General features: G+C 51.0%; 2 protein-coding genes across 8 annotated transcripts in view; one reads left to right on the top strand and one right to left on the bottom strand.

The window, feature by feature from the left end:
* The first annotated feature begins 1,149 nt into the window (after positions 1-1,149).
* GPR101 (G protein-coupled receptor 101) lies at positions 1,150-4,866 on the top strand. The gene is made up of 2 exons (XM_042975151.1): positions 1,150-1,208; positions 3,220-4,866. Exon 2 carries the CDS (start codon positions 3,268-3,270, stop codon positions 4,717-4,719), a length of 1,452 nt encoding a protein of 483 aa, XP_042831085.1. The 5' UTR covers positions 1,150-1,208; positions 3,220-3,267; the 3' UTR covers positions 4,720-4,866.
* Positions 4,867-9,657: 4,791 nt separating this feature from the next.
* LOC102949390 (transmembrane 9 superfamily member 2-like) overlaps positions 9,658-17,311 on the bottom strand; it is an 88,051-nt gene continuing 80,397 nt past the window's right edge. For 5 of the 7 annotated variants that reach the window (XM_042974901.1, XM_042974905.1, XM_042974908.1 and 2 more), the window contains one exon: positions 9,658-9,921. In XM_042974901.1, the coding sequence (XP_042830835.1) occupies positions 9,755-9,921 (167 nt within the window). In that variant the 3' untranslated portion in view covers positions 9,658-9,754. Of the gene's footprint in view, positions 9,922-13,539; positions 13,939-17,311 lie in introns of those variants that run through there. The other 2 variants (XM_042974903.1, XM_015544874.2) reach the window with 1 other exon arrangement.

Genomic DNA, 17,311 nt, shown 5'->3' with positions numbered 1-17,311 from the left:
ACACGGCTACCTTCCCAGGCCTGACCCTCCCTTTTTTTCTTCTTTTGGTAGGTGTGTGGGGGGGGGGATGCCTTATGCCCCGGTATCTGCCCAGGCGTGGCACAGAGCAAACACCCCGTATGTGTTTGGGGGAGACCGGAAAGTCTTGGTTAATAAAGCAGGTGCCACACTGACTTGAACTTGGGCAAGTAGGGGAATCTCTCTTGGCTTCGGCTCCTGTCTCTATAAAACGAAGGTAATAGCAGTACCACTCTCACAAGGCTGAGGTGCGGATTCGGCGGCATTCTCTGCGTGAACAGCTTACCACAGTGCCACGCTACCTGGCATGGAGGGTGGGGGCGGGGGTGGCTGACTGTATTACAGACAGACTTCCATCAAATGATACCGTGGATCATGAAGCGGCTTCTCTCACACGAAAGGCTCCCCAAACCCACACGAAAGGAACTACCGCTCAGCTCTTGCCGGAAGCCAGAGAAAACTGTGGAAAATTGGTGACATCAAAGTCACCCTTCCTCTCTCGGGCCCGGGGGCAATTCTTACTTTGGGGGGGGGAGGGGAAGGGAGCGGAGCGGGGTGGGGGTGGGGGGTCTTCAAAGGTCGAGGCCCGAGGCCCCGGGACCGGGTTTCTGCGCCTCTTTGGAAGAACTGTACAGGTCTGTGGCCGGGGCCCGGCCCGCAATCCGGGGCAAGGGAGGCACAGGTCTGCCCGAAAATCCGTCCCGGCGACAATCCCCAGTCTGTGAGGTCTCGACGAGTTCGGGGCCGCCCGGGTGGAGACGCGGGGCGAGAAGTAGCCGAGCGGGGTCCGCGGCCGCGCGCGCGCGCGCGCGCGCCCCTCTCCCTCCCCTCTCCCCCTCCCCCCTCCCGCCGCCGCGGGCCCCCGCGCCTCCGGGCGCCCGCGGCCTCGTGCGTCACCGGCGCGGGCGGGGGCCGAGGGGAGGGGGGCGCCGCAAGGTGAGGGCCCCGCGCCGCCTTAAGACGCCGCGCGCCCTCGCCGCCGCTCAGAGCTTCGCAGCGCTGCGCGCCGGCCGGACGACGTGCGGGCTCGGGCGCCCCCGCTCCCGCCGCGTCCCGCGCCCCGCCGCCCCGCCGCCCCGCCGCGGGCTCCCCGCCGCCGGCGCCTCGGGAGGCAGCCCGGACGAGCGCGCGGCGAGTCCCCGAGGGAGCGGCACGCAGCTCCCGCGGCGCGACGCCTCCGCCAGCAACAGGTAAGCGGCCCGGCCCGGCTCGGCTCCCCGGCGCCGCGGCCCCCACCCCGCGCTCCGGCGCCCCGGACGCCCGGTCCGCCGCGGCCCCGACGGCAGCCCCGCCACGCGCCCCCCGTGCGCCCCGCGGCCCTCGCCTTTGGCCTCGCACTTCTCGCACGCGGCCTCCCGCTCCCCCCTTGCTCCCCACCCTCCCTTTCTTAGCCTGCCCTTCCTCGATTTTCCTGTCTCTGTCTCTCCGTGCCTCTCCTTCGCTTGCTGCCTCTCTCATTTCGTCGTCTCCATCCCTCTTCCTCTCGGTCATTTTCTCTGCGTCCCTGGGTGGGCTCTCATCCCGTCTCTGTCTCCCATCCTCTTTCTGTCTCTCCGGGTCTCGTTTTTTTTTGTTTGTTTTTTGGTTTTTTTTTTCCTTTCATTCTCTCTCTTTCTCTGCCTCCCAGCGTCTCCCGCTCTGCCTCTCTCAGACTCTCCCGTCGCCCGGCACCCCTGCCTCCTCTCCTGCTTTCCTCGAGCTCCCCCTCCTCACCCACCCTCCGCCCCCCGCCGCCGCCGCCGCCGCCGCCGCCGCCGCCGAGAGAGACCGCGGGAGGACCGGAGGATTCGGGGAGGGGGCCGAATAGGGAGGGGGTCGCGGGAGGCATCCTCCCCGCATCCAGCCGCGGCGGTGCCGCTGAGAAACTAGGAGATTTATCCGCCTGAGCCCGCGGTAGCCAGGGCGGCAGCTGGTTTCCATGGCAAAATAGTCAAGCGAGAGATAGAGATCGGGGACAGAGAAAAACCGAGGTGAGGGCTCGTCGGAGACAAATGGAGAGCCACAGAGACGCACACGCGCTGAAACATACGAAGAAAGTGTTCCGCGAGAGTCCCGGGGACAGAGGGAGAGACAGAGATCCCGATTCTCCAAGCGCACGCGCTGGCGAGACAGCCTGAGCAACGAGAGACAGGGACAACTAGGAGAGACAGCCGTAGATCGTTGGAGCCAACGGCGAGAGACAGGCGGACGGCGACAGAGACGGAACTTCGCGCGCGGAGAGACAGAAACCGCAGGGAGACACGGGGGAGACAGAGATAGAGAAGAGATGGACGGAGACGCGGAAGCGGGAGGCTTGGGGAGACGCGGAGACCGACAGGGACACGCACGCAGCGAGGGACGGTGAACAGGTGCACCGGGGACTCACAGAGATCGTCGAGGAGATAGGCTGAGAGAGACGGGGAGAGACGAGACCGCACTGGGAAAAGACGGAGGAGCGCACGCACTAGCGAGAGACATAGACAGTGACAGGGACACAGGGAGAGACGGGAGCGCAGCAGAAAGAGACGGAGGGAGAGACGGGGACAAGGCCGGGAGAAAGGCAGTGAGAGACAGAGAGACGTGCACACACAGCTACAGAGAGAGTGCGCTGCCGAAAGGGGATGGGGGGGGGGCGATGGGGAGGGAGACTGAGTCAGAGACATTGACCGAGACTTGGAGGGAGAGACGGGAGTGACGGAGAGACAGAAAGGCAAGAGAGAGCACGACAGACTGACGGAGACCGACAGCGCGCACGTGCTAGCGAGAGACCGGGAAGGAGAGGCAGCGTGCGGGACACGGGCGGGCGAGAGAGTCGGAGAAAACCGGTGAGACGCGGCACACACACACCCCCCGAGAGACACGTGACGAGTGCGCTAGTGCGGGACACTGGGGTGAGAGAGACAGCGACACGTAAACAGGCAGAGACAGCGCGCGCGCATGCGCCGGCGGGAGAGATCGCTGGAGAGACGGAGAGACGGTGGGAGAGAGGCGCAGCGCGCGCGCGCCCGCTGAGGGGCCGGTGGGGAGGGGGTGGGGGGGGTGGGGGGGGTGGGGGTGGTGCCGAGACCCCGAGAGGGAGGGGCGGAGGGGCCCGGAGGGGCAGAGGAGGTTCAGACGAGCCGCGGTCACGCGCGGACTGGCGCGGCGCGGGGGTCCCCGAAGCGGCCCCGCTCGGCGGGGTGACTAACCCGGCCCGCGTGTTTTCTTTGGTCCCCGGCACAGGCACTGAGTGCGGTCCCGGCGCGCCTCCGCCGCCCGCCCTCTGTCGCCATGACGTCCACCTGCGCCAACAGCACGCGCGAAAGCAACAGCAGCCACACGTGCGTGCCCCTGTCCAAAATGCCCATCAGCCTGGCCCACGGCATCATCCGCTCGAGCGTGCTGCTCGTGTTCCTCGCCGCCTCTTTCGTCGGCAACATCGTGCTGGCGCTCGTGTTGCAGCGCAAGCCGCAGCTGCTGCAGGTCGCCAACCGCTTCATCTTCAACCTCCTGGTCACTGACCTGCTGCAGATTTCGCTCGTGGCCCCCTGGGTGGTGGCCACCTCCGTGCCTCTCTTCTGGCCCCTCAACAGCCACTTCTGCACCGCGCTGGTGAGCCTCACTCACCTGTTCGCCTTCGCCAGTGTCAACACCATCGTGGTGGTGTCCGTGGACCGCTACCTGTCCATCATCCACCCTCTCTCCTACCCCGCTAAGATGACCCCCCGCCGGGGCTACATGCTCCTCTACGGCACCTGGATCGTGGCCATCCTGCAGAGCACCCCCCCTCTCTACGGCTGGGGCCAGGCTGCCTTTGACCAGCGCAACGCCCTCTGCTCCATGATCTGGGGGGCCAGCCCCAGCTACACCATTCTCAGCGTGGTGTCCTTCATCATCCTGCCGCTGGTCGTCATGATTGCCTGCTACTCCGTGGTGTTCGGTGCCGCCCGGCGGCAGCATGCCCTGCTGTACAACGTCAGGAGCCACAGCTTGGAGGTCCGGGCCAAGGATCGTGTGGAGAACGAGGACGAAGAGGGAGAGAGGAGGGCTGCGTCCCGGCGCCAGGACGGAGGTGAGGCCAAGGCCGAGGAGGGCGGCGTGCAGGCCGAGGAAGAGAGCGCGGAGGCCAGTGCCGGTAGGGTGGCGGCCGCGGGCAGCGAGGAGGTCCGGGACGGTGGCCCCCAACCCGCCGGCAGCGTGAAGGCGGACGAGGGCCGCGTGGAGGTCAGCCAGTGCAACGTCGACCTGGGTGAAGATGACGTGGAGTTCGGCGACGATGACCTCAACTTCAGCGAGGAGGACGTGGAGGCAGTGAACATCCCCGAGAGCCTCCCGCCCAGTCGTCGAAACAGCACCGGCGACCCCCCTCTGCCCAGGTGCTACCAGTGCAAGGCTGCGAAAGTGATCTTCCTCATCGTCTTCTCCTACGTGCTCTCCCTGGGGCCCTACTGCTTTCTGGCGGTTCTGGCCGTGTGGGTGGATGTCCAAACCAAGGTGCCCCAGTGGGTGATCACCATAATAATCTGGCTTTTCTTCCTGCAGTGCTGCATGCACCCCTACATCTACGGCTACATGCACAAGACCATCAGGAAGGAAATCCAGGATATGCTGAAGAAGTTCTTCTGCAAGGAAAAGCCCCCGAGAGAAGACAGCCACCCGGACCTGCCGGGAACAGAAGCCGGCACAGAGGGAGGGACCGAAGGCAAGACCGTCCCTTCGCACGACTCCGCCACTTTGCCTTGAAGCTAGCCGGAAGGCAAACCTTGAACTGTCCACAGTGCGGAAAACGGGAGCGGCTTTGTTTCACGCGGACCCCCCACAGCCCCACTCACGCCAACCCGTACCATTTCAGGCCGAGGTGTCGCACACATCCTTCTCACCACGAGATAGACAGACAGACAGACAGACAGACAGATAAATATACGGAAGAGGTAGGAACTGGAGCTTTCCCTTAAAAGTGTGCCCCTCAAAGCACGGACTTGAGGATTCTGACTGAAATTTCGCGCCCCAAATTATTAGGCTCTAAATTTCTTAAGGCAACAAGGGCTATCCACTTGGGTCCTCGATCTGTCTCCCCAGAGCTACAACGTCCCAGCTTTTGCTCTGAGGGAAAAGGAAGAGGAAGATGACGCCTGTGAACCTGGGGACTTTTAGGCCCTCGGGTCAAGAGATTATGGGTGAGAGCTACAGCCTAGGTTCAACTGAAAGAAAAGCAGTGGACCAAATCGTTCCTGGAGCCCAAGAAGCAGAACCCGACTGACTGATCAGTGTTGTAAACTGAAGAGACCCACAGTCCGGTGCAAAGACTGTTTTGGAACCTAAGACAAAGGGCGTCGTGTGTTGAAGATACGAAGAAGGTTCCCAGATCCTCTCAAGGGACCCAGAGAAGTAGAAGAGGACATCAGGGCATGTTCGAAATGGGAAGCCGGTCCAAGGGAACAGTTAGAGAAATAACACACATCCATGAGGCTAAACAGTTGGCTGTTTTCTTTTTCTGTAAAACCCTGGGTTTGTGCATGGGCTGGGACCAAGGTCATTCCATACGCATGGAAAATTGTCAGTTGACACTAAAACGGTGTTTGTTCTGTCTCCTATTTGAGCCACGGTGGGACAGGAATCACGCCACTACTTTGTAATGTCCCTCTTGTGGTCGAATTGGGATGCCCGTCAGAATCTTCCACATCTCCTCTGCCAGTCCCAGAGGCCTTTTCGGTCAAACAGATTTTTCCAGAAAAAAAAAAGAAATGTAACTAGGAGTGGCCAAAAGTTTCTCAGACTCACACTCCCGATCGAGAGTGACGTGCCCATTAGAAATCTCTTTTGTGTCAAGGGGATCGTAGACCAGAAACGTGACCTCCACGTGGGGAGCAAGCGAGGCAGAATAAACATTTTTCTTCCTCCAGGCACACCCATGGGTTTTTTCTACCTGTGGCTCTCCCTTAAAGCCCTTAAGCTCCCCGGAGATGTGGAAGAGAAATACAAGAGAGTCAGAAATAGCAGAGAGGATGGTTTCTCAATACCTAGCAAGCATCCGACCTATTTCAAGCAACCCTAGTTTCAAAGCATTCGGGTCAGACGTGTCCCGATCATTGCTGTTGAAATGTATTGCTTTGGGAACACCGTTACAATATCTAAATTATCCCCAGGGTCAGTGCAGAGGGAGGGCTTTTCACATCTCCGACCCTGAAATCACTCTGGGTCAGGAGATCCCTGTGTGTTCCTGGGGGCCCAGACCACGTCGACATGACCAAATAACATGGGCCCCCAAAACGGTCAAGAGAGTGTTTTTGATCGTCCTGAAGGTCAAACTAAAGCCGACTGGTGGCCAGTCAACTGTTCATGCAGAAATCCAATGTTAATATGGGTGGAGGCACAGGTGGGAGGATTTGGTTGAAAAATGTTCGTCGGACGGTCGTATATAAAGATGGCCACGTTCAGAGTTTAGCCTCATTCTTGTGCGGTTACCGTGTCTGTATTAGAACTCAAACTTCAGCCATGTAAATGCCCGGCTCACTGATATTTTCTTTATCTCTTCCTCCTCACAGATCCCAACCCGAGCTTCTCAAGGGGGAGAGGTAAACAGCAGCATTATTTGAGCTGTGAATAAGTCTGCCTGGAGATTTGGGCTTGCCACGTTCAGGATTTAGGAAAGTAGCCGGGATTGATGCGAACAGTATTAAGCTGGCCTGTCAACTCAGTACGACCACGATAAACTTACTAATTCCGACCCCATTAACCTGGAGTGTGTGGCAATTGAGACAAGACACGCGGGCTGCTGTTTACCCTCGCGCTATCGTTCATTTTTCCACCAAAACGTACGAAGCGAATTCAGGGTCGTCAATTTATGACGCCCGTTCATTGCCACATTCTCACACTGCCCCGTCCTCAGAGGATATCTGGGTGCGGAAATAGCCTGTGTGGGCGATCCTCTTATGGGGGGAGGGGTATTGCCTCGGAGGTCTGTCATGGTCAAGAGTTCCAAGCAGCTCCGGCCTGTCCTGTGGGTAGGAATGCTTACCTGGGTAGGAGACAGGCTTTCAAACGCAAGTGTCCTCAAATATGATGTTGAAACTGAACTTCTCGTTTTATTTTTAAAGCTCAACCCCTCCCAAGTGTATCAGAGAAAATTGCTTGCCAAAATCCCAAATCAGAATGGAACCAGAACCTGTACGAGCGTGGTAAGTTCATTTAACAGCACACACAACATTCTCCAGGGCGCCAGCACTCGCCAACTTCCTTCTCAGAGCTCCTCTCTTCCCTGTTTTAGTCACTGTCTGTTCTTATGGCAAATTGGATTTTTCAAAGGTGAAAACCTTTTGAAAATAGACTGGAAAAGAGGACCTTCGAATCGAGAGCGCTCTGCTTTGCTGACATTTTCTGCTTAATGAACAGTGGGGCCTCTAGTTAGCTCGAGATAGCAACTGCTTCCAATTTTGTGCCATTTCGAATAAAACACTATCAACTTAATGAGGTTTTACCGCACATACTCTTTTGTCATTTAAAACTCTGGAAACACACACAAAAAAGTCATCATCAGCCTCACACATCCTCATGTGCAATAGCTCTCCCTAAATGTTTCTAAAGGATGTATTCTTTTGCCAAGGCCACTTCATATGTGCAGTAAAAATCCCATTAAAGTACAGGGGCCAGACGAACCAGACTTTGAAATGATGTGATTTCCAACTTAATGATTTCCTTATTTAAAAATAATAAAGCATCTAGTTTTGCCAAGGAGCCGCAGGTGCTCTCGCTAACGTACCAATTTCAACAAGCTTGGGAAGGCGGTAATAAGGAACAAGCCCAGGGCTCCTATGATGCAAGGGTCCATCTTCTCGAAGGCACCGCCGACGGCACCTGCTGGGAAGTCCTCTGCACTGCCAGCTCCCTGCCTCCCTCTTGCCCATCACACCCCTGCCTCCACCTGCCTCACTCCCCCTCCCCCTTGCCTGGCGCTCGGTGGGCTCACCCCCTCCCATGCGTCCCCTCCTCCTCGGGCACCCAGAGCTGGCACATTCTCCAAGGGACCCCGGGGGCCCGAGGAAGCAGGGAAGGAGAGAAGTGAAGGATAGGAGTGGCCAGCAGTTAAAGGCATGTTTCCGTCCAATACAATTTAGAGATGACGGGATATCAACTTCAAATCCGACGTAAGGAAAAGGGCCATTTTATCATTTAGGAGGTAGGCACCTTGTTTCTTACCCAGAAAAGCACCCACTACCACCCATCTTCGGGGGCACATTCAATCCTGTGGACCACCGTCCACTTATTTCAGAAAAAAAACCCCACAGAACACTAAAAAAATCCCTTACCGATAAAATTACAAGGTGCCTAGCGTTGCCTTACTTGATACGTAATTAGCCAATCGAGCTGAAGTTACTTCAGAAGGTTTTGTTTTCGTACCACCTTAAGGAATAACGTACGAGATTAAACTAGGCGTTCTTTCTTAGACTTTGCCAAGATGCTCTTAAAAATGTCTGAGATACACCATTTGGAAGAGAAGAATCCTGTATCACCTGGTAGTTGGAGAGCCCCCAAATCGAAGCCTCCGAGGTGGTTGGGAGGAAGGCTTCGCCCACATTTTGAGGACAAAAAAAACCAAAAGAAGTGTTTTCCCCTCGTCATGTTTTTTTGCTGTATTGCTCTTTAAGACAAAACCCATGCCGTCAGGAGAGGCTTCTCTAAAGCAAACCGTCTTTTCCTCCTAGAGCAGACGAAAGATTAAAGGAACAGTTGGCTGCCAGCCAGTTACCAAGATAAGGAGAGAAAAGCTGGTCAGTCATGGCTTTTAACCCTGTCCCTCCTTATCTCTGTCCCTCTCGTTTTCTGCGGGCCGGACAGGTGCTCTTGACCCCCCTCGAAGCCCCTCCCAGCTTAGGCATAAGGAGACAGGCCGCTGCCGAAAACGTAGAAAGAATGGAAGCCCTTGTCATAAATTCTTTCCAGTTACTTCCAAACGCTCTCTTCCTCTACGGCCCGTGCCCTGCCTGCTGGCAGCAGTCTTCTGCTAAAAGCAGCAAGACTGGCTGGAGGCAGAAGTAGGAAAGCCACAATCTGCAGAACTTGACCACTGATTGCCGCGTCACCGGCAAGTTCACCGCTCTTTGGTAAGTAGAGTAGGCACCCTCGAGGTAGACAAAGGTTGCCAACGGGAGTCAGACGTTCCCACCGTCACCTCCCAAAGCTCTTCGATCCCAAAGCACACACACACCAAGAGGAGACCGCATCATTTCCACACTCGCCAGAGGCTCGCCGTGTCTGAGGGTTCATTACCGGATCTCCCTTATTCCAAAAACGAGACTGGTTTCGGTTCGGTGCTTTAAAGTTGAGCGGATTCCACCCCCCCACCCCCCACCCCCGCTGCATCCGTGTTACAACTCTGATGTTAAAAATTTGATATTTTTGTCCGTTTCGGTGGTGTATTTCTCTCTGTAGTAGTTCTCCGAATTGTAAGCTGTAACTGTATATATAATACCAGTGTTCTTGGAGATAAGGTGCTAGATATTAGATCTTCTGTGTTCGTAGATAGTGTCACCCTCGAAAATGGGTAGATGTACATGTAACGTTAATCAAGTGCATGCGGAATTCTCTGTGTGACCCACACCTTGGTCCGTTTCTGAAGTAGAACGTAGTACATTCGTTTGTAAAATTTCATTTTTAAAGTGTATACTACAGGCTGTATAACATGGCTCCAAGGTGGGGTAGCAGGTAACGGTGCCTTTAATTCCTCAAGCCCCTGGTAGAGTCTCTGACAGGTGAGAACTCATTCTGGTACAATTGGTCACTAATGCGAATTAATCATCTCGGCTGAAGTCCCCGCTGGCAGTTCTCCACGACACTCTTGGCACTGGTATGCCTGTCGTCCACGAGTTGAACGTATAGAATGCAGAATCCGAGAAGACAATCCTTTCCCCCTCAAAGAGCAAAGACCCCCGATAGGCTGTTGGAGTCCTGTTAGCAGGATTAAAAAAAAAAAAAATACCGTGAACCGACAGGATTTGCATTTAGCAGGTCTATATCGTACCCCTCCCCGCCCCCTAGAGCAGCGCCCAAACCAGAAAAAGGCTGCTCTGGTTTTTTTCTTTGGTCGGTCACCTGAGACAGAAGACAGAGCACGGGTGGGTAAATAAAGTAGTGGGACTCCTCCAGGGGTCACAGCTAAGGTGTTTGAGAATATCACAATCGTGTATCGACAGCGTTTGCGTCAGACAAAAAGAGAGAACCATGAGTTTATTATATTTTAAGAACAAAAATATTAAAACTAGAAAACTGTGTATATATGGATACCCTCACTGAATAATTTCTCAAACTGCCTTTAATACCAAATTGTATGTGCTACTTTGAGACTGAAAACAATAGAAATCTTCATTTAGTCAACAAACAGTTCTCCTTAGTATTTTAAATCTTGAATTTAAAATGTTCCTTTTCCTTTTCCCCCCAAAATTTGTCATTTAAAAGTGCCTTTTCAAAGGATTGCCAAACTACAATCCTGGGGCCAGGTTCCCATTGGCACAACTTACCTTCAGGTGCACAAAAGGGGTGGGGCTTTGTCCTCCTCACCCGGCAAGAAGAGAAACCCCGTCACACCCCAGTCAAATTCATAAATCAATACTGTTACACGGACCAGTGTCTCAGAGACTCTGCCCAAGGACAAGGTTTCATATATTGGTTGGCTTAAATTGGATCGTTTCTAAAATGGTTACCATGCATTTTTTTTTTTTTTTTTTTTTTTTTTTTTGCTGGACAGGAATAATGGACTCCTGCTTGGGGAAGGCAGAGAGTTTGATGTTTGTGGCTTAACTAATTATTATTGAGTAATGTTTGTGTTTTTTAAATAGGTGCTGTTAATCTGTCCTTGGTATTCTTCTTAAATATGCTAAATAAAGTCTAATTTTAACGTGCGTATCTGGTCATTATGTGGGAAGACAGCGAGGGAGACACAACCAGCTGTTCGTGCCTCCTCTTTCGCTGCAAGGGAAGACGCGGGATGAACTAACTGTATTACACAGAATGAAAGACGGGGGCTCTGAGATTTCCTATTGTGCTATCCCGATACAAGAAGTATGCAATGGGACGGGGGAGCCGTCCCGATGGGCTTGCCGGAAGAGGGGCGGGTGCCTAGCCCTCTATGAATGAAAAGGATGTCAAAGTGAGGGTGGGGTGGGCAGAGTGGAGAAAGAGCCGGTGGCCTGTGGGGCTACCAGTGCCCGTCTTTATTCCCAAGGCAATGAGGTTGGGGGGGGGCGGGGCAGGGAATAGCCTTCATTTTCAGGAAACAGTACTGCCCAGCACCCGGGTCACCCCCCACTGGGCTCCTGACCCCCCCGGTGCCCCGCCAGTCAGGACTAGAACACCTCCCTGGGCCCAATCCGGTCACAGCCACCGCGGCTCACCAAGGTCTGGGGGACAAGAGGGCAAGTGCATATTCCCTGGAGCCCCAGGGTGAGAAAACGGTGACACCTCGAACGCCGACCATGAAATATGTACACACGGGACACGGATGAAATAGTCAAATATGTCTGAAACTTAAGAGCCCGTGAGTTCGTCTGGAGCTGACGTGCTTGACCTACTCGTAGCTCTTCTTCTGTCATTTCATCAGCAGTAGCTCAAGGAATCGCATGCCTCGTGCTTCCCGAGTGGCATTCAGGGCCCACACGCAGAGGCTCAGGGAACTATTCATCTCCGTTTCAATCAAATGAAGAGCCCTTCTCCAGTTTTCACTCCAAAATCAAGCTAAATACTGACTGACACATTGTATTTCAAGATGTTCAGAGATGGCTGCCATGAGAACCGCATGTGGCTACCTTCACCTTAGCCTGTGAATGCCTTGTCTAGGCGGCGACTTTTTCCTGCTGCAAAAATAAATTTGCCTTTCTTTGTCTTTTTAGCCCTTATTATTGAAGCATAGTTGACTTAGAGTGTTATATTAGTTTCAGGTGTACGACGTAGTGACTCGACGATTCTATACGTTACTCACCGCTCACCACGGTGGGTATAGTCACCGTCGGTCACCACACAACATTATTACGATATTATTGATGGTATTCTCTTTGCTGCACTTTTCATCTCCGTGACTTATTTTACAACTGGAAGTGCGTACCTCTTAATCCCCTTTGCCTATTTTGCCCATCCCCCCACACCCCTACCCTCTGGCGACCACCAGTTTGTTCTCCGCATCCGTGAGTCTGTTTCTGTTTTATTTGTTCATTTGTTTTGTTTTTTTAGATTCCACGTATGAGTGAAAGCCTATGGTATTTGTCTTCCTCTGTCTGACTTATTTCACTTAGCATAATACCCTCTAGCTCCATCCATGCGTAACAAATGGCAGGATCTCATTCTTTTAATAAATTTGCCTTTCGAGCAAACTACTACCATTAATGCAAGTAGGAGGGCTTGTGAGCTTAAATAAAACTATCAGGCAGCCAACCCGGCGGGAGAAGAGTCCCCCGAAGCTCACTATAACAACTGCTTAGTTCAAAGTATTTAGAGGAGAATGGAATTGGTTCCAATGAATCTCATAACTGCACTTACTCCTCACAGGGCTCAGCCTATGATTCTGAGACTGAATGGAAGAAAGTCGAGAGGATCTGAAAATTCCACTGTTAAGAGACACCTTTGACCTTGCGTAGCCACTCCCTCCCCTCTCGCCGGCCAGCTCCAGGTCCCAGGCCTATTTTTGCCACCAATCAGAGCCCTGATCCTTCAATGTAGACAAAGGCATCCTAGTGGTTCGGGAATTACCTCCCTCCGTGAGGAAACCAGTCGAGTTCCACGTCCCCCCAACTCTCCTTCAGAATGCAACTCTCTGACCCTGTCCTTCTGAATTTCAATCTCCCCTTCAAGGGTAACCCGACTTCTTTGATTCCTCCCCCCCCCCCCCCCCCCCCCCCCCCCGCCCCGCACACACACAAACAAGTACTCCTCAGCTTAAGGACGGCTTTGAGAATGTTCATGAATTGAAGCATAGGTGTACGTTGTTTTCAAACGTTTTCCCCAACAAGGCCAATAATTATCAATAAAATTTATCACAGGAAATGTAGGATTTTCATGACTGCTTCCCCAAAACGACAAGCTGGGAGAATATTTGCCACACAAATTCCTGACATTTGGGGAGTTATGACACCTGACTATTGTTTAGTCAAAGCAAATAAATCCAAGAAAATTGAGTCCCAAGATTTTTAATCTACACACAGCTAAGTCAAACTTGAACATTCTCAACCTCCAAAGGACAGCAAACAGAAAAAGACAACCAATAACCAGAAATGTGCAGATTTAATTGAGGAATATGACAGCGGTATCTGGTATTTCATAAACTTTATATGCTAAACCAATGTGCATTTTTAAAATGGTCATCCAGGGACACCTGGCTGGCTTAGTCAGTAGAGCACGTGACTCTTGGTCCTGAGTTCAAACCCCACAATGGGCATAGAGATAGATAGATAGATAGATAGACAGACAGACAGACAAAATGATCAACTACAAGAATGGAATACAGTTTGTCCAATTCACTGACGTTAGAAAAATTCACGTTTTATTTAACATTTATTTGACAATAGTTCTGATGCCGTATACAAAATGAGGAAGAAAAAGGAAAAAGAAAAAAAAAACATTTCATCTGAAAAGCCAGTGTGCTCACCTTTCATTTTGTAAGGAAATGTGCCTCCCTTGCTCTAATTGCTTTCAATTAAACCTTTTTTATGCTATCTTTTCAGAACGGTCTGACTTTGAATAAACCTGTTTCCCAACCTGTTTTTTCCACACACTCAGTATTTTGTGTCATACAAACGGAAGCCAGACAATGAGATTTTTAAGTGATATCTATTTATAGATGTTCATTTAGATACAGATGTATATATTCCAAAGCCACGGTGATGTGCCTGGAAGCCCCTAGGTACGTTCTTTAATCCACTTTCACCACACTGTAGATTTTAATAATAAACCAAAAGCAGGAAAAAAACCCAACTGTCCCTGAAAGAAAATGAAAACAGATCCTTGTTAACCAGACACTATAGCAAATCAAAGCATGTCAGTTTTGAGGTGGGCCACTGATTCTCTAAGTCTCAAGACTTGTACCTTATCAAATAAAAAAATCACCAGGCTCTCTTGCCGAGCAAAGAGGATGAGCAGAAGGGCTGGAGTAGCTTAAGTTCTCTACTTCAAAAAGGATACAAAGAGGTCCAAGGCTTGTTCCTAATATAATAAACTTGGTAGAACTTGCTTCGATTTAGAAAATGTAAATAACCGTTATCATTCTATGTAACAAAAGTGGCAATAATCTATTATTTACTTGCATACCCTGGACATATATTAGGTGTTTTTTTTTTAACATTTCTTTATTTTTGAGAGAGACAGAGACAGAATGCGAGTGGGTTAGGGGAAGAGAGGGAGGGAGACTCAGAATCCGAAGCAGGCTCCAGGCTCCAAGCTGTCAGCACAGAGCCCGACATGGGGCTCAAACTCACAGAGTGTGTGATCATGACCTGAGCCGAAGTCAGACGCCCAATCAACTGAGCCATCCAGGCGCCCCTATATTAGTTTTATAAATCAAAGTTTTGTCTTATTAAACTTGAGAAATATCCCATTTCTGGGGATTTATCTAAAAGAAATGACCCCATAGAAGGAAAAAAAAATTACATCCAAAAATGGCATTCATAATACTATGATTTATGATATTGAAAAATGAAAAACAAACCAAATGCCCCCAAATAGGTGACTTAGCTCAATGCTGGACTAAGTGCTCAATGAAATAAGACAGTCGTCAAAAGTGCCTGGGTGGCTCAGTTGGTTAAGCGTCCCACTCTTGATGGTCGCTCAGGTCATAATCTCCCGGTTTGTGAGATCAAGTCCCGCCTTGGGCTTTGTGATAACAACACGGAGCCTGCTGGCGATTCTCTCTCTCCCTCTCTTTCTGCCCCATCCCTGCTTGCTCTCTCTCTCAAAATGAAACATTTTAAGAAATGACAAATTTAAAGCAGCATGGGGCAATCTCTGTAATATGGTGTTAGGTAAGCCAGACCTTAACTCACCAGTGTGGACACGGTATATACACTTAAACCCAAGGACCAGATAGAGCAGAGCGTGGACAAAAGAAAATACCTTTATATTTACAGTGATACAATCCTGGGCAAATCTTTCTTTACCATAGGATTTCATTGATGTTCGGGTTATAAAAGCAATTCTCAGATATTAAGGTTCAATGACTCAATCAAAGAGAACTCTAACAGTTCTCTTTCCCAGATCCTATAATCTAATGGGGCACCCCAAGACAATTCAATCGTCTAGGAAAACATCTTAACCACAGAAAGCATTAGGCAGGATCTGGTCCCTTTTTCTTTGCCATTCTCCAAGCTCAGAATAACTTCCCATCCAATATACTATCATGCCACTTCCCTCCCTCCCTTCAAAGCTCCTTGTCAGCAGTCAGTATGGTACAGTGACTAAGACCATGGGCTCCGGAGTGACACAAATCCACCTATTCCTACTTTAAGCTTCCTCTTCTGAATCCAGCAACTTTAGGGGTTCAGGAGACAACGATGTGTAGCTAACACATGCCTCCGAATCTAAGACATTCCTGATTTCAATTTACTGCATATTATCCCCATAAACTACGGAAATGTCTATGAATTTTCAACTTTTTGATGCTCTACTTACAATACCCAAATTGTCTCCTACCCGAGACACAAATATCCAGCAACCCTCACACTGTTCTGATAGTCGACTGAGCTCAGTCAGCTGACTTCGGAGTCGGGCAGGCACTTAGCTATATGATATAGAACAAGCTACCCATCTCTCCTGCTCCTCCTAAGTGAAAAGGAGTTATATTCCCACCCAAATAACAGGCTTGACCTGAGAGAAAAAGGTAAGATACATGAGCGTGCCCGTCAGAGTAGAAATTACAAGAAATTACAGCTGCCGTTCATGTTCTGATTTGAAAAATAGGTTCATATTGAAAAATATGGTCACATGGGGCTTATTTGACTAGTGTAGTAGGACTCAAGATTGCCTGTACCCTGGAATCATCTAGGGAGATTTAACAACTACTAACGCCTGGGTCACAACCCCCAGAGATTCTGATTTAATTGATCTGGGATGCAATCTCAGTATCAAGATTTTTAAAACCTCCCCAGGTGATTCTAACATGCAACCAGGGTTTCAGAATCTGTGGACTAGCGGGGCGCCTGGGTGGCTCCGTCCGTGAAGCATCTGACTTCGGCTCAGGTCATGATCTCACAGTTCATGAGTTCGAGGCCCGCGTCGGTCTCTGTACTGACAGCTCAGAGCCCGGAGCCTGCTTCGGATTCTGTGTCTCCCGCTCTCTCTGCCCCTCCCCTGCTCGTGCTCTCTCTCTTTCTCAAAAATAAATAAACATTAAAAGAAATTTTTTAAAAAAAGAACCTCTGGACTAGCCTGCCTGCCTTCCTACCTTCCTTCATTATATGTAAGCAAACATAATTAAGTATAAAGAGAGGTGGGGAAATTTCTCTTCTGAAGGTCACTGAACCACACAATTGAAAAAATAACTTAAAAGGATCTGGAGAAATTAATTTTTTTTTTCTACAAGTCAATTGTGTGTAGCACAATTTGAAGGTAGAAAAACAGAGACGGGCCAAAAAGGGAGAGAACGATCGCTTCGGTGTCTCTGTCTACTTTTGCCTCAGGTCAGAGAAAGTACTAAAGCAATACGAGAAATGTCCCGGTTTCTTTCTAAGCTTCATAACCTTTTACCGTTAGGTCAGGGGATACATAAGAAAAAGGCAATCTCACCACAGAATCTTGATGAGGCACTCCAAGACAAGCAGAGAAGCCCATTTTTCCCCTTGTCTTTTCCCTAATTGCAGTCCTAGCACATTCTACTCAATATAACCAACCTTTAAAGGGTCTTCCCACAGCCACGGTGGGCGCTAAATTCCAATACACATTAATTTAAGAATGTGCAGCACTGAGTAAACCATGCAGACAAAAGCTTTTCCTCATGTTGGAATTAAGACCGTGCGTTGCACGAAGGAATGAAGAGAAAGCTTGTTTGGAGAAGAGAGTCTTGAGGGTCGTGACTCCCTTCAGCCATGTTTGATTCAGTATTCATGAAGCACTCTCCCCGGGCCTGGCCCTTGCTGGCCAATGGGAAGGACAGACAAGGGCTCTTGTAGGGACTGATCTCAGGTGATGTCTACACACTCCTATCTCTACTTACATAGACAACACGTTAAATCCTTCTTCATTTGCATCCACATCTTGTGGATCCACATCACCAAGACCTGCCAGTTCCAACTACTTATGACCTTTGGAATCACCCCCTCCATCCGTCTGCCCAACTGCACAGCGACTGGGCCTCCAGCCACAT

This window comes from Panthera tigris, chromosome X (genome assembly GCF_018350195.1).
Source record: "Panthera tigris isolate Pti1 chromosome X, P.tigris_Pti1_mat1.1, whole genome shotgun sequence".
Lineage (NCBI taxonomy): Eukaryota > Metazoa > Chordata > Mammalia > Carnivora > Felidae > Panthera > Panthera tigris.
This window is presented reverse-complemented; position numbering and strand designations above follow the sequence as displayed.